Source organism: Nerophis lumbriciformis, linkage group LG27 (assembly GCF_033978685.3).
Source record: "Nerophis lumbriciformis linkage group LG27, RoL_Nlum_v2.1, whole genome shotgun sequence".
Lineage (NCBI taxonomy): Eukaryota > Metazoa > Chordata > Actinopteri > Syngnathiformes > Syngnathidae > Nerophis > Nerophis lumbriciformis.
This window is the reverse complement of record NC_084574.2, coordinates 23,537,501-23,553,673: the sequence shown is the minus strand read 5'-3', so window position 1 is coordinate 23,553,673 and position 16,173 is coordinate 23,537,501. Positions and strand designations below refer to the sequence as shown.

The window sequence follows — 16,173 nt, the reverse complement described above, 5'->3', positions numbered from 1 at the left end:
ATCATGTATTAACGTATTTGATTAACATAACGAGTGCGGTGCTGCTGTGTTTGTGACGCTAATGAGAAAAATGATAAGTTTAAGTTCCTGCTACAAATATTAGTCTGTCATCTACAATTCATGTCTGCAGTTATTTTTATGATGTGTAGTTCATTTTTTGTCTCATTATTTTTTAGCCGTAGATGTCCCTTTTGTTCAGCAATGTTTGCTAGCGATATCAAGATTCAGTACAGCTGTTGAGCCTACGAGATATTTATTCATCTAATTTATTAATACTGTTCAGGATATTTACTTGATGCTAACAAATATCAGCAAAGACACTATAATGTGGTAATCCATGTCGAATAAATCCCTTTCCTGCACATGAACTAAGCTTTCAGTTTTTGTTATGAAAATTGACAACAAAAATACGGTGGATTGTACCAACAATTCGAATATTTATTACTACGACTTAACATGATGTTAGTTTATTTGCACAACCAGGTCTTTGTAGTTATATTTCGGCATAGCAACCACAAAAGAACAAAAAACTAATGCAATCTATTGTCATTTCTTTACGTTTAGTTCTGTTATCAAACACTACTAATATAACTTGAATGCGTGACAGAAAGTTTCTCAAACAAATCAAATGTTCAAACAAACATTTTACAAAGTGATCACTGCAGACACGAGCATGGCTCTGATTGTATTACACAAGATGATGAAAGTGATATTTTTAACTTAGAATTTAATGGCAGCAACACATTGCAAAGAATTTGGCAGAGGGGCATTTTTACCACTGTGTTACATGGCCTTTCCTTTTAACCACACTTGTTTGGGAACTGAGGAGACCAATTTTTTAAGCTTTTCAGGTGGAATACTTTCCCATTCTTGCTTGATGTACAGCTTAAGTTGTTTAACAGTCTTTGTTGTCGTATTTTAGGCTTCATAATGCACCACACATATTTAGTGGGAGACAGGTCTGGACTACAGGCAGGCCAGTCGAGTCTCTTTTACTACAAAGCCAAGCTGTTGTGACACGTGCAGAATGTGGCTTGGCATTGTCTTGCTGACAAAGACGTTGCTTGGATGGCAACATATTTTGTTTCAAAACCTGTATGTACCTTTCAGCATTAATGGTGCCTTCACAGATGTGTAAGTTACCCATGTCTTGGGCACTAATACATCCCCATACCATCACAGATGCTGGCTTTTGAACTTTGCGCCTATAACAGTCTGGATGGTTCTTTTCCTCTTTGGTCCGGAGGACACGACCGCCACATTTTCCAAAAACAACACAAAACACTTTTCCACTTTGCATCAGTTCATCTTGGATGAGCTTGGGTCTAGTGAAGCCTTCGGCGTTTCTGGGTGTTGTTGATGAATTGCTTTCGCTTTGCATAGTAGAGTTTTAACTGGCACTTACAGATGTAGCGACGAACATTAGTTACTGACAGTTGTTTTCTGAAGTGTTCTTGAGCCAATGTGGTGATATCCTTTACACACTGATGTCAGTTTTTGATGCAGTACCGCCTTAGAGATCGAATGTCACGAGCATTGCCGCTTACGTGCAGTGATTTCTCCAGATTTACTGAACTTTTTGATGATATTACGGACCGTAGATGGTGAAATCCCTAAATTCCTTGCAACAGCTCGTTGAGAAATGTTGTTCTTACCTGTTCGACAATTTGCTGACACATTTGTTCAAAGTGGTGACCTTCGCACCATTCTTGTTTGTGAATTTGTGAATTGGAAGCTGCTTGTATACAAAATCATGGCACCCACCAAATAAGTGTTTGATGAGCATTCCTCAACTTTCTCAGTATTTTTTGCCACTTGTGCCTGCTTTTTTGAAACATGTTGCAGGCATCAAACTCCAAATGAGCTAATATTTGCCAAAAAAAACAAAGTTTACCAGTTCGAAAGTTAAGTATCTTGTGTTTGCAGTCTATTCAATTGAATATAAGTTGAAAAAAATTTGCAAATCATTGTATTCTGTTTTTATTCACGATTTACACAATGTGCCAACTTCACTGGTTTTGGGTTTTGTATTAGTCTTATTTTGTATATTCCTGAGAACCAGCATCCTTTCAGTGGACTTTTGATTTTGGTCTATTTATTTTGTCCAAGTCAAGAGTGCTCTGATGTCTTTAAGGACCTACTGCAAAAAAGGTACGGTAGTCAAAGATCATCTATATGACATTGCTCTTGTGTTTTTAAGAACCTGTTGCAAACAACGTTGTCTCTCCCAGTTTGAACTGAACTCACGGGCCGCCAGTTGAATAAGTGCCAAAAACACTTCCTGTCCCCTCACTTGCACCATGTGTGTAATCGATAGTATGCCTTTGTGCCAAAAACATAAACCCTATTCGTACTGAAACCATGTCATATGTGTGTTATTGGTTATCAATTCAGCACAGTATGTAGAGAACTGTTTGGATAAAATGTGAGCTGTATTTGTGATCATGAAAATTGTGTGTGTTGTGTATTCAATGACTTGATACAGTGGCTACATTAGGAGTCTAAAAAGTTGTCCTGTTTGTTTGTAGTGTGGAACTAATTTAGGGGCCTGATCTATTAAGATCCCAAAGAAGTGCTAAATATTACGTGCAAACATCACCATTGCACAAACTATTAGCGATCTATTAATACTGCTTGCAAAATTGTGCCAAAGCGCTCTATTTACATGTAAATGAGAATTTTACGTGTACTCCTGGGTCTCATCATTGAGACTGTCATTTACTTTCATGGCATCATGGTCCAACCTGTGGATTGTTTGGTATGTTGTGGAACAGTAAGCACAACTATAAACGGCCCCACCTTTTCTGAACAATATAAAAGCGTTCTTCAGAACAATTTAGACAGTGGAACCACGTTTTTGGCACGCCGAAGGTGCGTTCTAGGACACGCCTGTCTAACAATGACTAGCAATAACTGTCCAGGTGGGCTGAAGTGATCCAGATGCAAGGAAATGCGTTGTTGCAAGAACTTTTTTCAGATATATTAATGTATCTCCTATATGAAAAAAAATGCCATGTAAAAAATATCAGCTGACACCAAAACTACTGTCTAAGTAAGTCATCCAGCCGTTATGAAATTATAAAACGCATTGCAGGATAGAAGATATGTCTGTTATTTTTATTTCTGAGACTTCAAGCTTCGCATATGGAGGCTTGTATGTCGTCTGTCATAGCGCCTCCTTCTTGCGCAGCCATTTGTGCACAACTGTGCCAGTTGGCACGTACCTTTCAAACAGCGGCCGCAAACAGTTTCAGGCTTGACACATCACATTGCCAGCACTAAATTACTACATTTGCATTTCCTACTCACAGTATTGTGAGCGTTCTAGAAAACCCAAAACCAGTGAAGTTGGCACGTTGTGTAAATGGTAAATAAAAACAGAATACAATGATTTGCAAATCCTTTTCAACTTATATTCAATTGAATTGACTGCAAAGACAAGATACTTAACGTTCGAACTGGAAAATGTTATTTTTTGCAAATATTAGCTCATGATGGGTGAAATGCAGAGAATAATTTCGCCACACCTAGTGTGTGTGTGACAATCAGTGGTACTTTAACTTTAACTTAATTTGGAATTTGTTGTCGGCAACATGTTTCAAAAAAGCTGGCACAAGTGGCAAAAAAGACTGAGAAAGTTGAGGAATGCTCATCAAACACTTATTTGGAACATCCCACAGGTGAACAGGCTAATTGGGAACAGGTGGGTGCCATGATTGGGTATAAAATCAGATTCCATGAAATGCTCAGTCATTCACAAATAAGGACGGGGCGAGGGTCACCACTTTGTGGATAAATGCGTGAGCAAATTGTCGAACAGTTTAAGAACATTTGTCTATTATTGCAAGAAATTTAGGGATTCATCTACGGTCCGTAATATCATCAAAAGGTTCAGAGAATCTGGAGAAATCACTGCACGTCAGCGATGATATTACGGACCTTCGATCCCTCAGGCGGTAGGTACTGCATCAAAAAGCGACATTAGTGTGTAAAAGATATCACCACATGGGCTCCCGAACACTTCAGAAAACCACTGTCAGTAACTACAGTTTGTCGCTACATGTGTAAGTGCAAGTTAAAACTCTACTATGCAAAGCGAAAGCCATTTATCAACAACACCCAGAAACGCCGTCGGCTTCGCTGGGCCCGAGCTCATCTAAGATGGAGTGATGCAAAGTGGAAAAGTGTTCTGTGGTCTGGCGAGTCCACATTTCAAATTGTTTTTTGGAAACTGCATGTCGTGTCCTTCCAAAGAGGAAAAAAAATAAAAATGGGTTGTACTTGTATAGCGCTTTTCTACCTTCAAGGTACTCAAAGCGCTTTGACACTACTTCCACATTTACCCATTCACACACACATTCACACACTGATGGAAAAGAACCATCCGGATTGTTATAGGCGCAAAGTTCAAAAGCCAGCATTTGTGATGGTTTGGGGGTGTATTAGTGCCCAAGACATGGGTAACTTACACATCTGTGAAGGCACCATTAATGCTGAAAGGTACATACAGGTTTTAGAGCAACATATGTTGCCATCCAAGCAACGCTATCATGGACGCCCCTGCTTATTTCAGCAAGACAATGCCAAGCCACGTGTTACAACAGCGTGGCTTCATAGTAAAAGAGTGTGGGTACTAGACTGGCCTGCCTGTAGTCCAGACCTGTCTCCCATCGAAAATGTGTGGAGCATTATGAAGCCTAAAATACCACAATGGAGACCCCGGATTGTTGAACAACTTAAGCTGTACATCAAGCAAGAATGGGAAATAATTCCACCTGAAAATCTTAAAAAATTGGTCTCCTCAGTTCCCAAACGTTTACTGAGTTTTGTTATTTGAATATAAGTTGAAAAGGATTTGCAAATCATTGTATTCTATTTTTATTTACGAATTATACAACGTGCCAACTTCACTGGTTTTGAGTTTTTTTAATAATCTGCATTATGCACTTGCTATTTAGCTCATTGAAAAGACGAAATCCACAGCACACAAACTTAGATCCACTTTGCATGTGCTATCAAGTTTAGTAGATCGAAAGTGTTTAATAGTAGGTCACTAAAAAGGCAACCCTATTCTGCACCAGCTTCCACACTTAGATGCTGCATTGATTCAGTTCTGGGTTTAATAGTGTCGTCCGTCCTGCACAAATTCAGGTAATCTGGGACTTCTACTTGCCCCCTGGACATCTCAACCACAGTTTAATCATTTAGTGTCATCCTGCCTCCAAACTGCTCCATTTTGTGCTGTGAGAAGATCAAACCGTGAATCAACAATACTCTCTCTCTTTCGTGTCCATCATCCATGAGCGTCATATGTTTGGTTAGTCTCTTGCGCAGCAGAGACAATACTGAGGAAGTGTTATATGCTATTATCAATGCAGAGCTCACTTGTATGAACTGTGGCGTTAAAGTAGGGTTGTATGGCATCCCGGTACTAGTAAAGTACCGCAATACTAATGAATCATATTCAGTACTATACCGCCTCTAAAAAGTACCGGTCCATCCCCCCCTCATTTTTTTAACGGGCATGACGGCGCGTCGTCATCACGTCATGACATGACATGACATGCTGGTTTTACGAGCAGAGGAGCATGTTCGGCAGCACACAATCATGGAGTACTTACAAACAGACACAGTGTGTAGACAGAAAAGGAAGAATGGACGCATTTTTGCCTAAAAACTAACGATAAAGGTGAAGTTATAACACTGAAACGCCCTCAGGAAGAGGTGCTTTAAGATATGGCTAGCTAGTTAGCGGCTAATGTCCAGCCGCAGTCTGCAGTGTTTTAGCTACTTTTAAATCACTAATCCTCGCCTCCATGGTGACAAATAAAGTAAGTTTCTTACAAGTATCATCCCTGCAGGACGAGAAATAGCTAAACATGCTTCACTACACACCGTAGCTCACCGGCTTCGAAATGTAAACAAACGCCATTGGCGGATCTATACCTAACATCAACTGTAATGATACTAAGTACAGGAGTGTATCTAGTCGATACTACTATGAGTACATCAATATGTTTTAGCATCACAATTTTTTTTTTTCTTTTTTTTTTTTAATTTATATTATGTTTATAAACTCAGGAAATATGGATTTGGACACATGAGGACTTAAATTATGACCATTGTATGATCCTGTAACTACTTGGTATTGGATTGATACCTACATTTGTGGTATCATCCACAACAGAAGAATAAGTGAGTATTACATTTCAACAAAAGTGTAGATAGCACATGTTAAAACAGAAAATAACCAGATATTAACAGTAAATAAACAAGTGGATCAATAATCATTTTTTACAGTTTGTCCATCATTATTTTGACAAAATAATAGAATGGAAAATGACACAATATGTTACTGCATACGTCAGCAGATAATTTAGGAGCCTTTGTTTGCTTACTTACTACTAAAAGACAAGTGGTCTCGTATGTTCACTATTTTATTTAAGGACAAACTTGCAATAAGAAACATACGTTTAATGTACCCCAAGTTTTTTTTTTTTTAAATAAAGCCAATAATGCCATTTTTTTGGGCTCCTTTATTTAGAAAAGTATCGAAAAGTATCAAAATACATTTTGGTACCTGTACTGAAATATTGGTATCGGGACAACCCCAGCTTACTGCGACTCATTCAAAGACAGTTTACAAGTTGTGTACTGAGGATGGACATTGAGCAAGCCTTTTAACCATCATCAAGACTCGTGAAAAACAATGCTTCATTAAAATGGTAACTTTTTAAAGATTATGAAAGGTGTGGATATTTGGCACATTTTCACATTTGCTGCGTTATGAGCTTTCTTACTTACCTGTCTAATGAAATAGGAGCAACCAGCGGAGGATACCAGTTGATTCCAACCTCACAATGAGCATCCAGGTAAATTAGCACCTGCAACAATGAAATCAAGCATATTAGAGTCTCACAAAGTACCAGTTTATTTCATTAATGAATAATATGAATAATACCTGTCCCTTAGTGGCCTTTTTGGCGCCGATACTTCGTGCCTGGATAAGACCCTCTCTCTTCTCATTTCTGTAGAGCTTGACAAGACCGTTCCACTGCTTGATGTACACCTCCAAACGTTCCTTCAAATCGACTTTACAAAGAGGGAATGTGCAGTAATTGTTATTGGACTGCAGTTAGAAACTCAGGAACAAGATCATAGACCTACACAAAACTGAAATTGACTACAAAACAGTTAACAAGAAGCACTTCCATCTTCCTACTTTCGGAAACAAACGCGAGTGTGTTGTAATCATGGCAGACTTGGTAAAAGACAACAAAGATGACCATTTTTGTACAAATGAGGATTCAAAACCTTATCTTTTTGAAGCTGAATATACAGAGGATGAACTACCGTGTTTTTCGGATAAGTCACTCTGTAGTATAAGTCGCACCGGTTGGAAATGCATAATAAAGAAGGAAAAAAACATAAGTCACACTAGAGTATAAGTCGCATTTTTGGGGGAAATTTATTTGATAAAATCCAACATCAAGAATAGACATTTGAAAGGCAATTTAAAATAAATAAAGAATAGTGAACAACAGGCTGAATAAGTGTACGTTATATGACGCATAAATAACCAACTGAGAACGTGCCTGGTATGTTAACGTAACATATTATGGTAAGAGTCATTCAAATAACTATAACATATAGAACATGCTATACGTTTACCAAACAATCTGTCACTCCTGATAAATTGTCATAGGTACGGAAGTAGTAGAAGGTAGCATCTTTTTTTTCACAATGCACTTCTGCCATGACCCGCCCCTGCCAAATTTTTATTGGTTGACGTGTGTGTGTGACGATTGCTAATATACACCTAGTCTCTTACGTGAATGAGATAAATAATATTTTTTGATATTTTATGGTAATGTGTTAATAATTTCACATATAAGTCGCTCCAGAGTATAAGTCGCACCCCCGGCCAAACTAGGAAAAAAACTGCGATTTATAATCCGAAAAATACGGTACTGGTTATAGAAGCAAGCACAAACAGAAGGTGAAACGTTGGAGCAGACGGAAGCCGAGAGACTCAGGTCGGCGTGACTTGACACTGTAAATGTGGAACTTGGAGCCAAGCTATGCAGACATAAATGGCGTGTATACCCAAAATAAACCGGAAAAAACTTCCCCAGCCAGCTGGATCAAACAGGTGACTGTCCATCGAGTAAGTCACGATGCAACACTTCATGCTTGCTATTACAACTACATACACTGTCGAGCTAGCGGTGTAACAACAAAGCATGACATGTGGGCTAATACTTTACATATACTGTAATATGAGTGTTCATGTATTTCAGTCAGTACAGATTTGTGCCCTATCGCATTGTGTTATGCATTACAAACTCAAAAGCTATTCAGCTACTGACGCAAGAGCTAGCTTACCTCTCGCCACAGCTAGCTTACGGCTACCATGAATTGATTAACGTGGACCCCGACTTAAACAAGTTGAAAAACTTACTCGGGTGTTACCATTCAGTGGTCAATTGTACGGAATATGTACTGTACTGTGCAATCTACTAATAAAAGTTTCCAATCAATCAATCAATCAATCAATAATGCTAGCTTACGGTTAATGCCGTAGAATGGCGTCACAAGGCGATAGATAAAGAGTTCCTCAGTGGTCGCTCATACAATAACAACATCACTGCCGCTTGGTTAATATACAGGTTACAGAACGTAAATGAAGTATTATTGACGGTTTTTGGATGCATTTTCAAAGTGATTTCGAGGCAGAATGGATTGATACCATTAGCTGTATTCCTACAACGAGCTGATTATTACAAATTAGAATGCAAAACAAAACCCTACCTTTTGTCGTCTCATCTCTAATAAGGATTGTGAAGGATAGGCAGAAATCCCTAAAAAAGTGCAGTTCCCCTTTAAATGCCTAGATTTTTCACAATTACTAACTATATTGAATAAAAATGTGCTTGTCGGCTCGAGTAATAGTCTGGCGTTCAGCGGTCACTCACCGCTGTCTGGTCCACATGTACACAAAGTTAAAGTTAAAGTACCACTGATAGTCACACACACCAGGTGTGGTGAAAATACCCTCTGCATTTGACCCATCCCCTTGCTCCACCCTCTCGGAGGTGAGGGGAGCAGTGAGCAGCAGCGGTGGCCGCGCTCGGGGATGGGAGCGTGTGCACAAATACAAAAGCACATACTGTATTTTTTGGATTATAAGTCGCAGTTTTTGTCACAGTTTGGCCATGGGTGCGACATATACTCCGGAGCGACTTATGTGTGAAATTATTAACACATTACCGTAAAATATCAAATAATATAATTTATCTCATTCGCGTAAGAGACGAAGCAAATGGCAGCAATCGTCACACACACGTCAACCAATAAGAATTCGGCGGGGGAGGGTCATGGCAGAAGTGCATTGTGGGTTATGGGATGCTAACTGCTGTATGCATTAAAATGGATCACATCAACATTGGCGGTAACTTATAAAAACTGAGAAGGACTGAAATAAAATGGCACCGAAAAGGAAATCATATACTGCAGATTACAAGCTGTACGTAGTGAAATATGCAGCAGAGAACGGCAATCGAGCAGCAGAAAGAAAGGACATACCAGAGGCAACACCGGGGAGGAAGATTTCATGGGATTTAGCGATCGGGAGTGACAGATTGTTTGGCAAACGTATAGCATGTTATATATGTTATAGTTATTTGAATGACTCTTACCATAATATGTTATGTTAACATACCAGGCACGTTCTCAGTTGGTTATTTATGCCTCATATAACGTACACTTATTCAGCCTGTTGTTCACTATTCTTTCTTTATTTTAAATTGCCTTTCAAATGTCTATTCTTGGTGTTGGATTTTATCAAATAAATTTCCCCCAAAAATGCGACTTATACTCTAGTGTGACTTATATATGTTTTTTTCCTTCTTTATTATGCATTTCCAACCGGTGCGACTTATACTACGGAGTGATTTATAATCCGAAAAATACGGTAGTTCATCCTCTGTATATTCAGCTTCAAAAGGATAAGGTTTTGAATCCTCATTTGTAGAAAAATGTCCCCCAAAAATGCGACTTATACTCCAGTGCGACGTATACTGTATTTTTCGGAGTATAAGTCGCTCCGGAGTATAAGTCGCACCGGCCGAAAATGCATAATAAAGAAGGAAAAAACCATAAGTCACACTGGAGTATAAGTTGCATTTTTTGGGATAATTTACTTGATAAAACCCAACACCAAGAATAGACATTTGAAAGGCAATTTAAAATAAATAAAGAATAGTGAACAACAGGCTGAATAAGTGTACGTTATATGAGGCATAAATAACCAACTGAGAACGTGCCTGGTATGTTAACGTAACATATTATGGTAAGAGTCAGTCAAATAACTATAACATATAGAACATGCTATACGTTTACCAAACAATCTGTCACTCCTAATTGCGAAATCCCATGAAATCTTATATGTCTAGTCTCTTACGTGAATGAGCTAAATAATATTATTTGATATTTTACGGTAATGTGTTAATAATTTCACACATAAATCGCTCCCGAGTATAAGTCACACCCCCGGCCAAACTATGAAAAAAACTGCGACTTATAGTCTGAAAAATACGGTATATGTTTTTTTCCTTCTTTATTGTGCATTTTCGGCCGGTGCAACTTATAGTCCGAAAAATACGGTAACAATTTGCAGTTGTGTTATTATGGTTATGACTATACATTCAATGATAGCTAACGTTAGTAGCTAAACTTTGCCAAATCGCTATCATTAGCTGACAACTAACAAAAGGTTTTGACTGATTGATTGATTGAAACTTTTATTAGTAGATTGCACAGTACAGTACAAATTCCGTACAATTGACCACTAAATGGTAACACCCGAATACGTTTTTCAACTTGTTTAAGTCGGGGTCCACGTTAATCAATTCATGGTAGGTAATGTATGTACCGGTATGTGCATGTGTGTTACTAAAGCGTAGTCTACATGCTAAAACATACCATAGTGTGCAGCAATCTAAAAATGAACTTGTTAGTTGGTACCGGACTTCGAAGGAAAGCCAACCCACCTTTGTTGCTAAAGTCGTCAATCATGACAATCTCAGCCAAGTATTTCCTGGGAGTTCTCTTGATGACACTGTGGATGGTTCTCATTAAAGTCGACCATCCTTCATTATGAAAGACAATCACCACACTGGATGTCAGCAGTCGGTCATCATAATCCCAGTACTTGCACCTGTATTCGCAGCAAACAATGACAATTTTATTCTTTACATGCATATGCACCATTTGTTTACAGATCTTATCAGGAATGTATTTTTCTTTGATGAGAGTATATGGTTCAAACTAAATCCCATAGGCATATAAATCATAGCGTTTTTCTTTCAAAATGCAATGTACAGTTTTAACCGAGTCAGTCTAGCAATTTTTGTAATACCTAGCTACAACTTTCTAACATGAATTAATACTTGGGCAAGCGTAGGGCATTACATGTGTTCCTTATGTGATATAATTGTTCAGTTTGAAAGTTTGCGGTCGGAAATTTTGTCAGGGAGTTTTTCTTTTTACAACTTTTTATCCATATAAAAGTGTATTGTGATTTTGATTATAACATTGCTAGAACAAGCTACAAATATAGAGTATACAGACTTTCTCAATTGACTCCAATTATAACTGCTATTTTAAAGGGGAACATTATCACCAGACCTATGTAAGCGTCAATATATACCTTGATGTTGCAGAAAAAAGACCATATATTTTTTCAACCGATTTCCGAACTCTAAATGGGTGAATTTTGGCGAATTAAACGCCTTTCTATTATTCGCTCTCGGAGCGATGACGTCACAACGTGGCGTCACATCGGGAAGCAATCCGCCATTTTCTCAAACACCGAGTCAAATCAGCTCTGTTATTTTCCGTTTTTTCGACTGTTTTCCGTACCTTGGAGACATCATGCCTCGTCGGTGTGTTGTCGGAGGGTGTAACAACACGAACAGGGACGGATTCAAGTTGCACCAGTGGCCCAAAGATGCAAAAGTGGCAAGAAATTGGACGTTTGTTCCGCACACTTTACCGACGAAAGCTATGCTACGACAGAGATGGCAAGAATGTGTGGATATCCTGCGACACTCAAAGCAGATGCATTTCCAACGATAAAGTCAAAGAAATCTGCCGCCAGACCCCCAGGAAAAGAGAGCGGATGAGGGTATGTCTACAGAATATATTAATTGATGAAAACTGGGCTGTCTGCACTCTCAAAGTGCATGTTGTTGCCAAATGTATTTCATATGCTGTAAACCTAGTTCATAGTTGTTAAGTTTCCTTTAATGCCAAACAAACACATACCAATCGTTGGTTAGAAGGCGATCGCCGAATTCGTCCTCGCTTTCTCCCGTGTCGCTGGCTGTCGTGTCGTTTTCGTCGGTTTCGCTTCCATACGGTTCAAACCGATATGGCTCAATAGCTTCAGTTTCTTCTTCAATTTCGTTTTCGCTACCTGCCTCCACACTACAACCATCCGTTTCAATACATGTGTAATCTGTTGAATCGCTTAAGCCGCTGAAATCCGAGTCTGAATCCGAGCTAATGTCGCTATAAACTTGCTGTTCTATGCGCCATGTTTGTTTGTGTTGGCATCACTGTGTGACGTCACAGGAAAATGGACGGGTGTATATAACGATGGTTAAAATCAGGCACTTTGAAGCTTTTTTTAGGGATATTGCATGATGGGTAAAATGTTGAAAAAAACTTCAAAAAATAAAATAAGCCACTGGGAACTGATTTTTAATGGTTTTAACCCTTCTGAAATTGTGATAATGTTCCCCTTTAACAGACTGTAATCCTGGCATATTAAAATGCTTTTTCAAATAAAACTGAATAAATCTAATTTTTGCCGGTTGAAAAACAAGAAAATATTGGTGTCGTGTAATTGCACCAATTAACCACTACATGTTGCTATAGAGCCATTGTGCATAATTGTCAGAGCTTTGATGACCCTAAATTAGGCGTTAAACTGCCATTGAATTGCTGAAATGCAATGCAAATTATCTTGGGCAGTTACAATATATATAGCATGCCAAAATATGTACAAAACCAGTGAAGTTGGCACGTTGTGTAAATCGTAAATAAAAACAGAATACAATGATTTGCAAATCCCTTTCAACTTATATTTAACTGAATAGACTGCAAAGACAAGATATTTAATGTTCGAACTGAGAAACTTAATTTTTTTTTTTTAAATAATCATTAACTTCGAATTTAATGGCAATAACACATTGCAAAACATTTGGCACAGGGGCTTTTTTACCACTGTGTTACATGGCCTTTCTTTCCTTTTAACAACAATCAGTAAACGTTAGGGAACTGAGGAGACCAATTTTTTAAGCTTTTCAGGTGGAATTATTTCCCATTCTTGCTTGACGTACAGCTTAAGTTGTTCAACAGTCCAGGGGTCTCCGTTGTGGTATTTTAGGCTTCATAATGCGCCACACATTTTCAATGGGAGACAGGTCTGGACTACAGGCAAGCCTGTCTAGTACCCACACTCTTTTACCAAGAAGCCACATTGTTGTAACACGTGGCTTGGCATTGTCTTGCTGAAATAAGCAGGGGCGTCCATGATAACGTTGCTTGGATGGCAACATATGTTGCTCCAAAACCTGTATGTACCTTTCAGCATTAATGGTGCCTTCACAGATGTGTAAGTTACCCATGTCTTGGGCACTAATACACCCCCATACCATCACAGATGCTGGCTTTTCAACTTTGCGCCTATAACAATCCGGATGGTTCTTTTCCTTTTTGGTCCGGAGGACACGACCTCCACAGTTTCCAAAATCAATTTGTTTGTGAATGACTGAGCATTTCATGGAAGCTGCTTTTATACCCAATCATGGCACACACCTGTTCCCAATTAGCCTGTTCACCTGTGGGATGTTCCAAATAAGTGTTTGATGAGCATTTCTCAACTTTCTCAGTCTTTTTTGCCACGTGTGCCAGCTGTTTTGAAACATGTTGCAGGCATCAAATTCCAACTGAGCTATTATTTGCAAAAAATAACAAAGTTTTCCAGTTTGACCGTTAAGTGTCTTGTCTTTGCAGTCTATTCAATTGAATATACAGTAGGTTGAAAAGGATTTGCAAATTTTTGTATTTTGTTTTTAATTACGATTTACACAACATGCCAACTTCACTGGTTTTGGGGTTTGTAATACATTTTAAACATTGGAAAGTAAAACAAAATATGAAGCTATTGCTGACTGTCAATGTGAAGTCAATCTACGGAAATTACCGAAGACGTTCGGAGTAGAATATTCAAAATGGCTGACTGAATTTGTGGCATTTTGTGATGTTTAGACGGTATTTTCACATACTTTGCTGATTGTAAATACAATTGAATATGGTTTAGGGGATACAATGAAACACAATTAAAAAAATAGTCAACTTGTTTTCCCCGCTCTCCTGGTATTTTAAAGGTGAACTGCACTTTTTTGGAATTTTGCCTATCATTCACAATCATTATGAAAGACATGACAACAGATTAATTTTTTTTTAATGCATTCTAAATATTAAATAAACGTAAATAAAAGTCCACTTACAGCGGAGCCAATCGGAGGTCCTCTATGTCCCCCATAAAATCCAATAAATAACCATTCAAAAACCACCAACAGTGCTCCATTTACATTTTTTGACTTGAATATTAACCAAGTATCAGTGATATTGTTTTTAAAAGCGCCAACACAGACAAACTATATATAGCTACCATATCACTACAGTGTGTCCCTATGTTTACATCATCGAGTGGTCTGTTGCTTTCTCACTTCCTTGCTCCCTATAAGTTTATTGTAGACCATAAATCATGCATCTCATCTGGACAGAAGAAGTCTGAGGACGTATTCTGACAAGTTGGTGCACTTTGACAGCCATTTAGGACCGAGAAATGGCAAGAACGACAAGAAAATACACTTGCTCCCCCCTGCTGCCTCACCTGGTTTCTTCGTGAGGATTATGGTCATTCCTACTCAGTGGCCTAGTAACGTACTCAGTGGCCTAGTGGTTAGAGTGTCCGCCCTGAGATCGGTAGGTTGTGAGTTCAAACCCTGGCCGAGTCATACAAAGACTATAAAAATGGGACCCATTACCTCCCTGAATTACTCACTCATCACCAAGGGTTAAAATCACCAAAAATGATTCCCGGGCGCGGCCACCACTGCTGCTCACTGCTCCCCTCACCTCCCAGAGGGTGAACAAGGGGATGGGTCAAATGCAGAGGACACATTTCCCCACACCTAGTGTGTGTGTGACAATCATTGGTACTTTAACTTGTAACTTTAACTTTCATCTAAATGGGAATATATGAACATCCTAACAGTCGGCATCCTAATAACAGCAGACCTTGTACAGTGGCTTCCAGAAAGTATGCAGAAATCAGTGAACGAGAAAAAAAAGAGCAAAAGTGATGCATCTTTGACATTAATGCGCCGCGTATGCTTAAAATAATCAAAATATGTAGACATTAAATGTTATTATAAATGTGGTCCTTACTATGTTTCATATATACTTACATCATGTACAGTACAGGCCAAAAGTTTGGACACACCTTCTCATTCCATGCGTTTTCTTTATTTTCGTGACTATTTACATTGTAGATTGTCACTGAAGGCATCAAAACTATGAATGAACACATGTGGGGTTATGTACTAAACAAAAAAAGGTGAAATAACTAAAAACATGTTAGTTTCTTCAACATAGCCACCCTTTGCTCTGATTACTTTTTTGCACACTCTTGGCATTATCTCAATGAGCTTCAAGAAGTAGTCACCTGAAATGGTTTTAACGTCACAGGTGTGCTTGAAGCTCATCGAGAGAATGCCAAGAGTGTGCAAAGCCGTAATCTGAGCAAAGGGTGGCTATTTTGAAGAAACTAGAATTATAAAACATGTTTTCAGTTATTTCACCTTTTTTTTGTTAAGTACATAACTCCACATGTGTTCATTCATAGTTTTGATGCCTTCAGTGACAATCTACAATGTAAATAGTCATGAAAATAAAGAAAACATATTGAATGAGAAGGTGTGTCCAAACGTTTGGCCTGTACTGTATATTAAACCCTCAATGGGGGTGTTTGGATGTTTTTGTAAGGGATTTATAGGCTGAATAAAGCGTCTCTCTAGGCTCTATTGCAGTGGTTCT

The 16,173-nt window shown here is 38.5% G+C and overlaps 1 protein-coding gene across 3 annotated transcripts in view; it reads right to left on the bottom strand.

The window, feature by feature from the left end:
• The window catches only part of galnt7 (UDP-N-acetyl-alpha-D-galactosamine: polypeptide N-acetylgalactosaminyltransferase 7), an 83,772-nt gene that overhangs the window by 45,508 nt on the left and 22,091 nt on the right, over positions 1 to 16,173 (bottom strand). For all 3 annotated transcript variants that reach the window (XM_061988354.2, XM_061988353.2, XM_061988352.2), the window contains exons 4-6: positions 11,052 to 11,218; positions 6,962 to 7,092; positions 6,805 to 6,884 (exon numbers count right to left, since the gene is read on the bottom strand). In XM_061988354.2, coding sequence (XP_061844338.1) covers positions 6,805 to 6,884; positions 6,962 to 7,092; positions 11,052 to 11,218 — 378 coding nt within the window. The remainder of the gene's footprint in view (positions 1 to 6,804; positions 6,885 to 6,961; positions 7,093 to 11,051; positions 11,219 to 16,173) is intronic.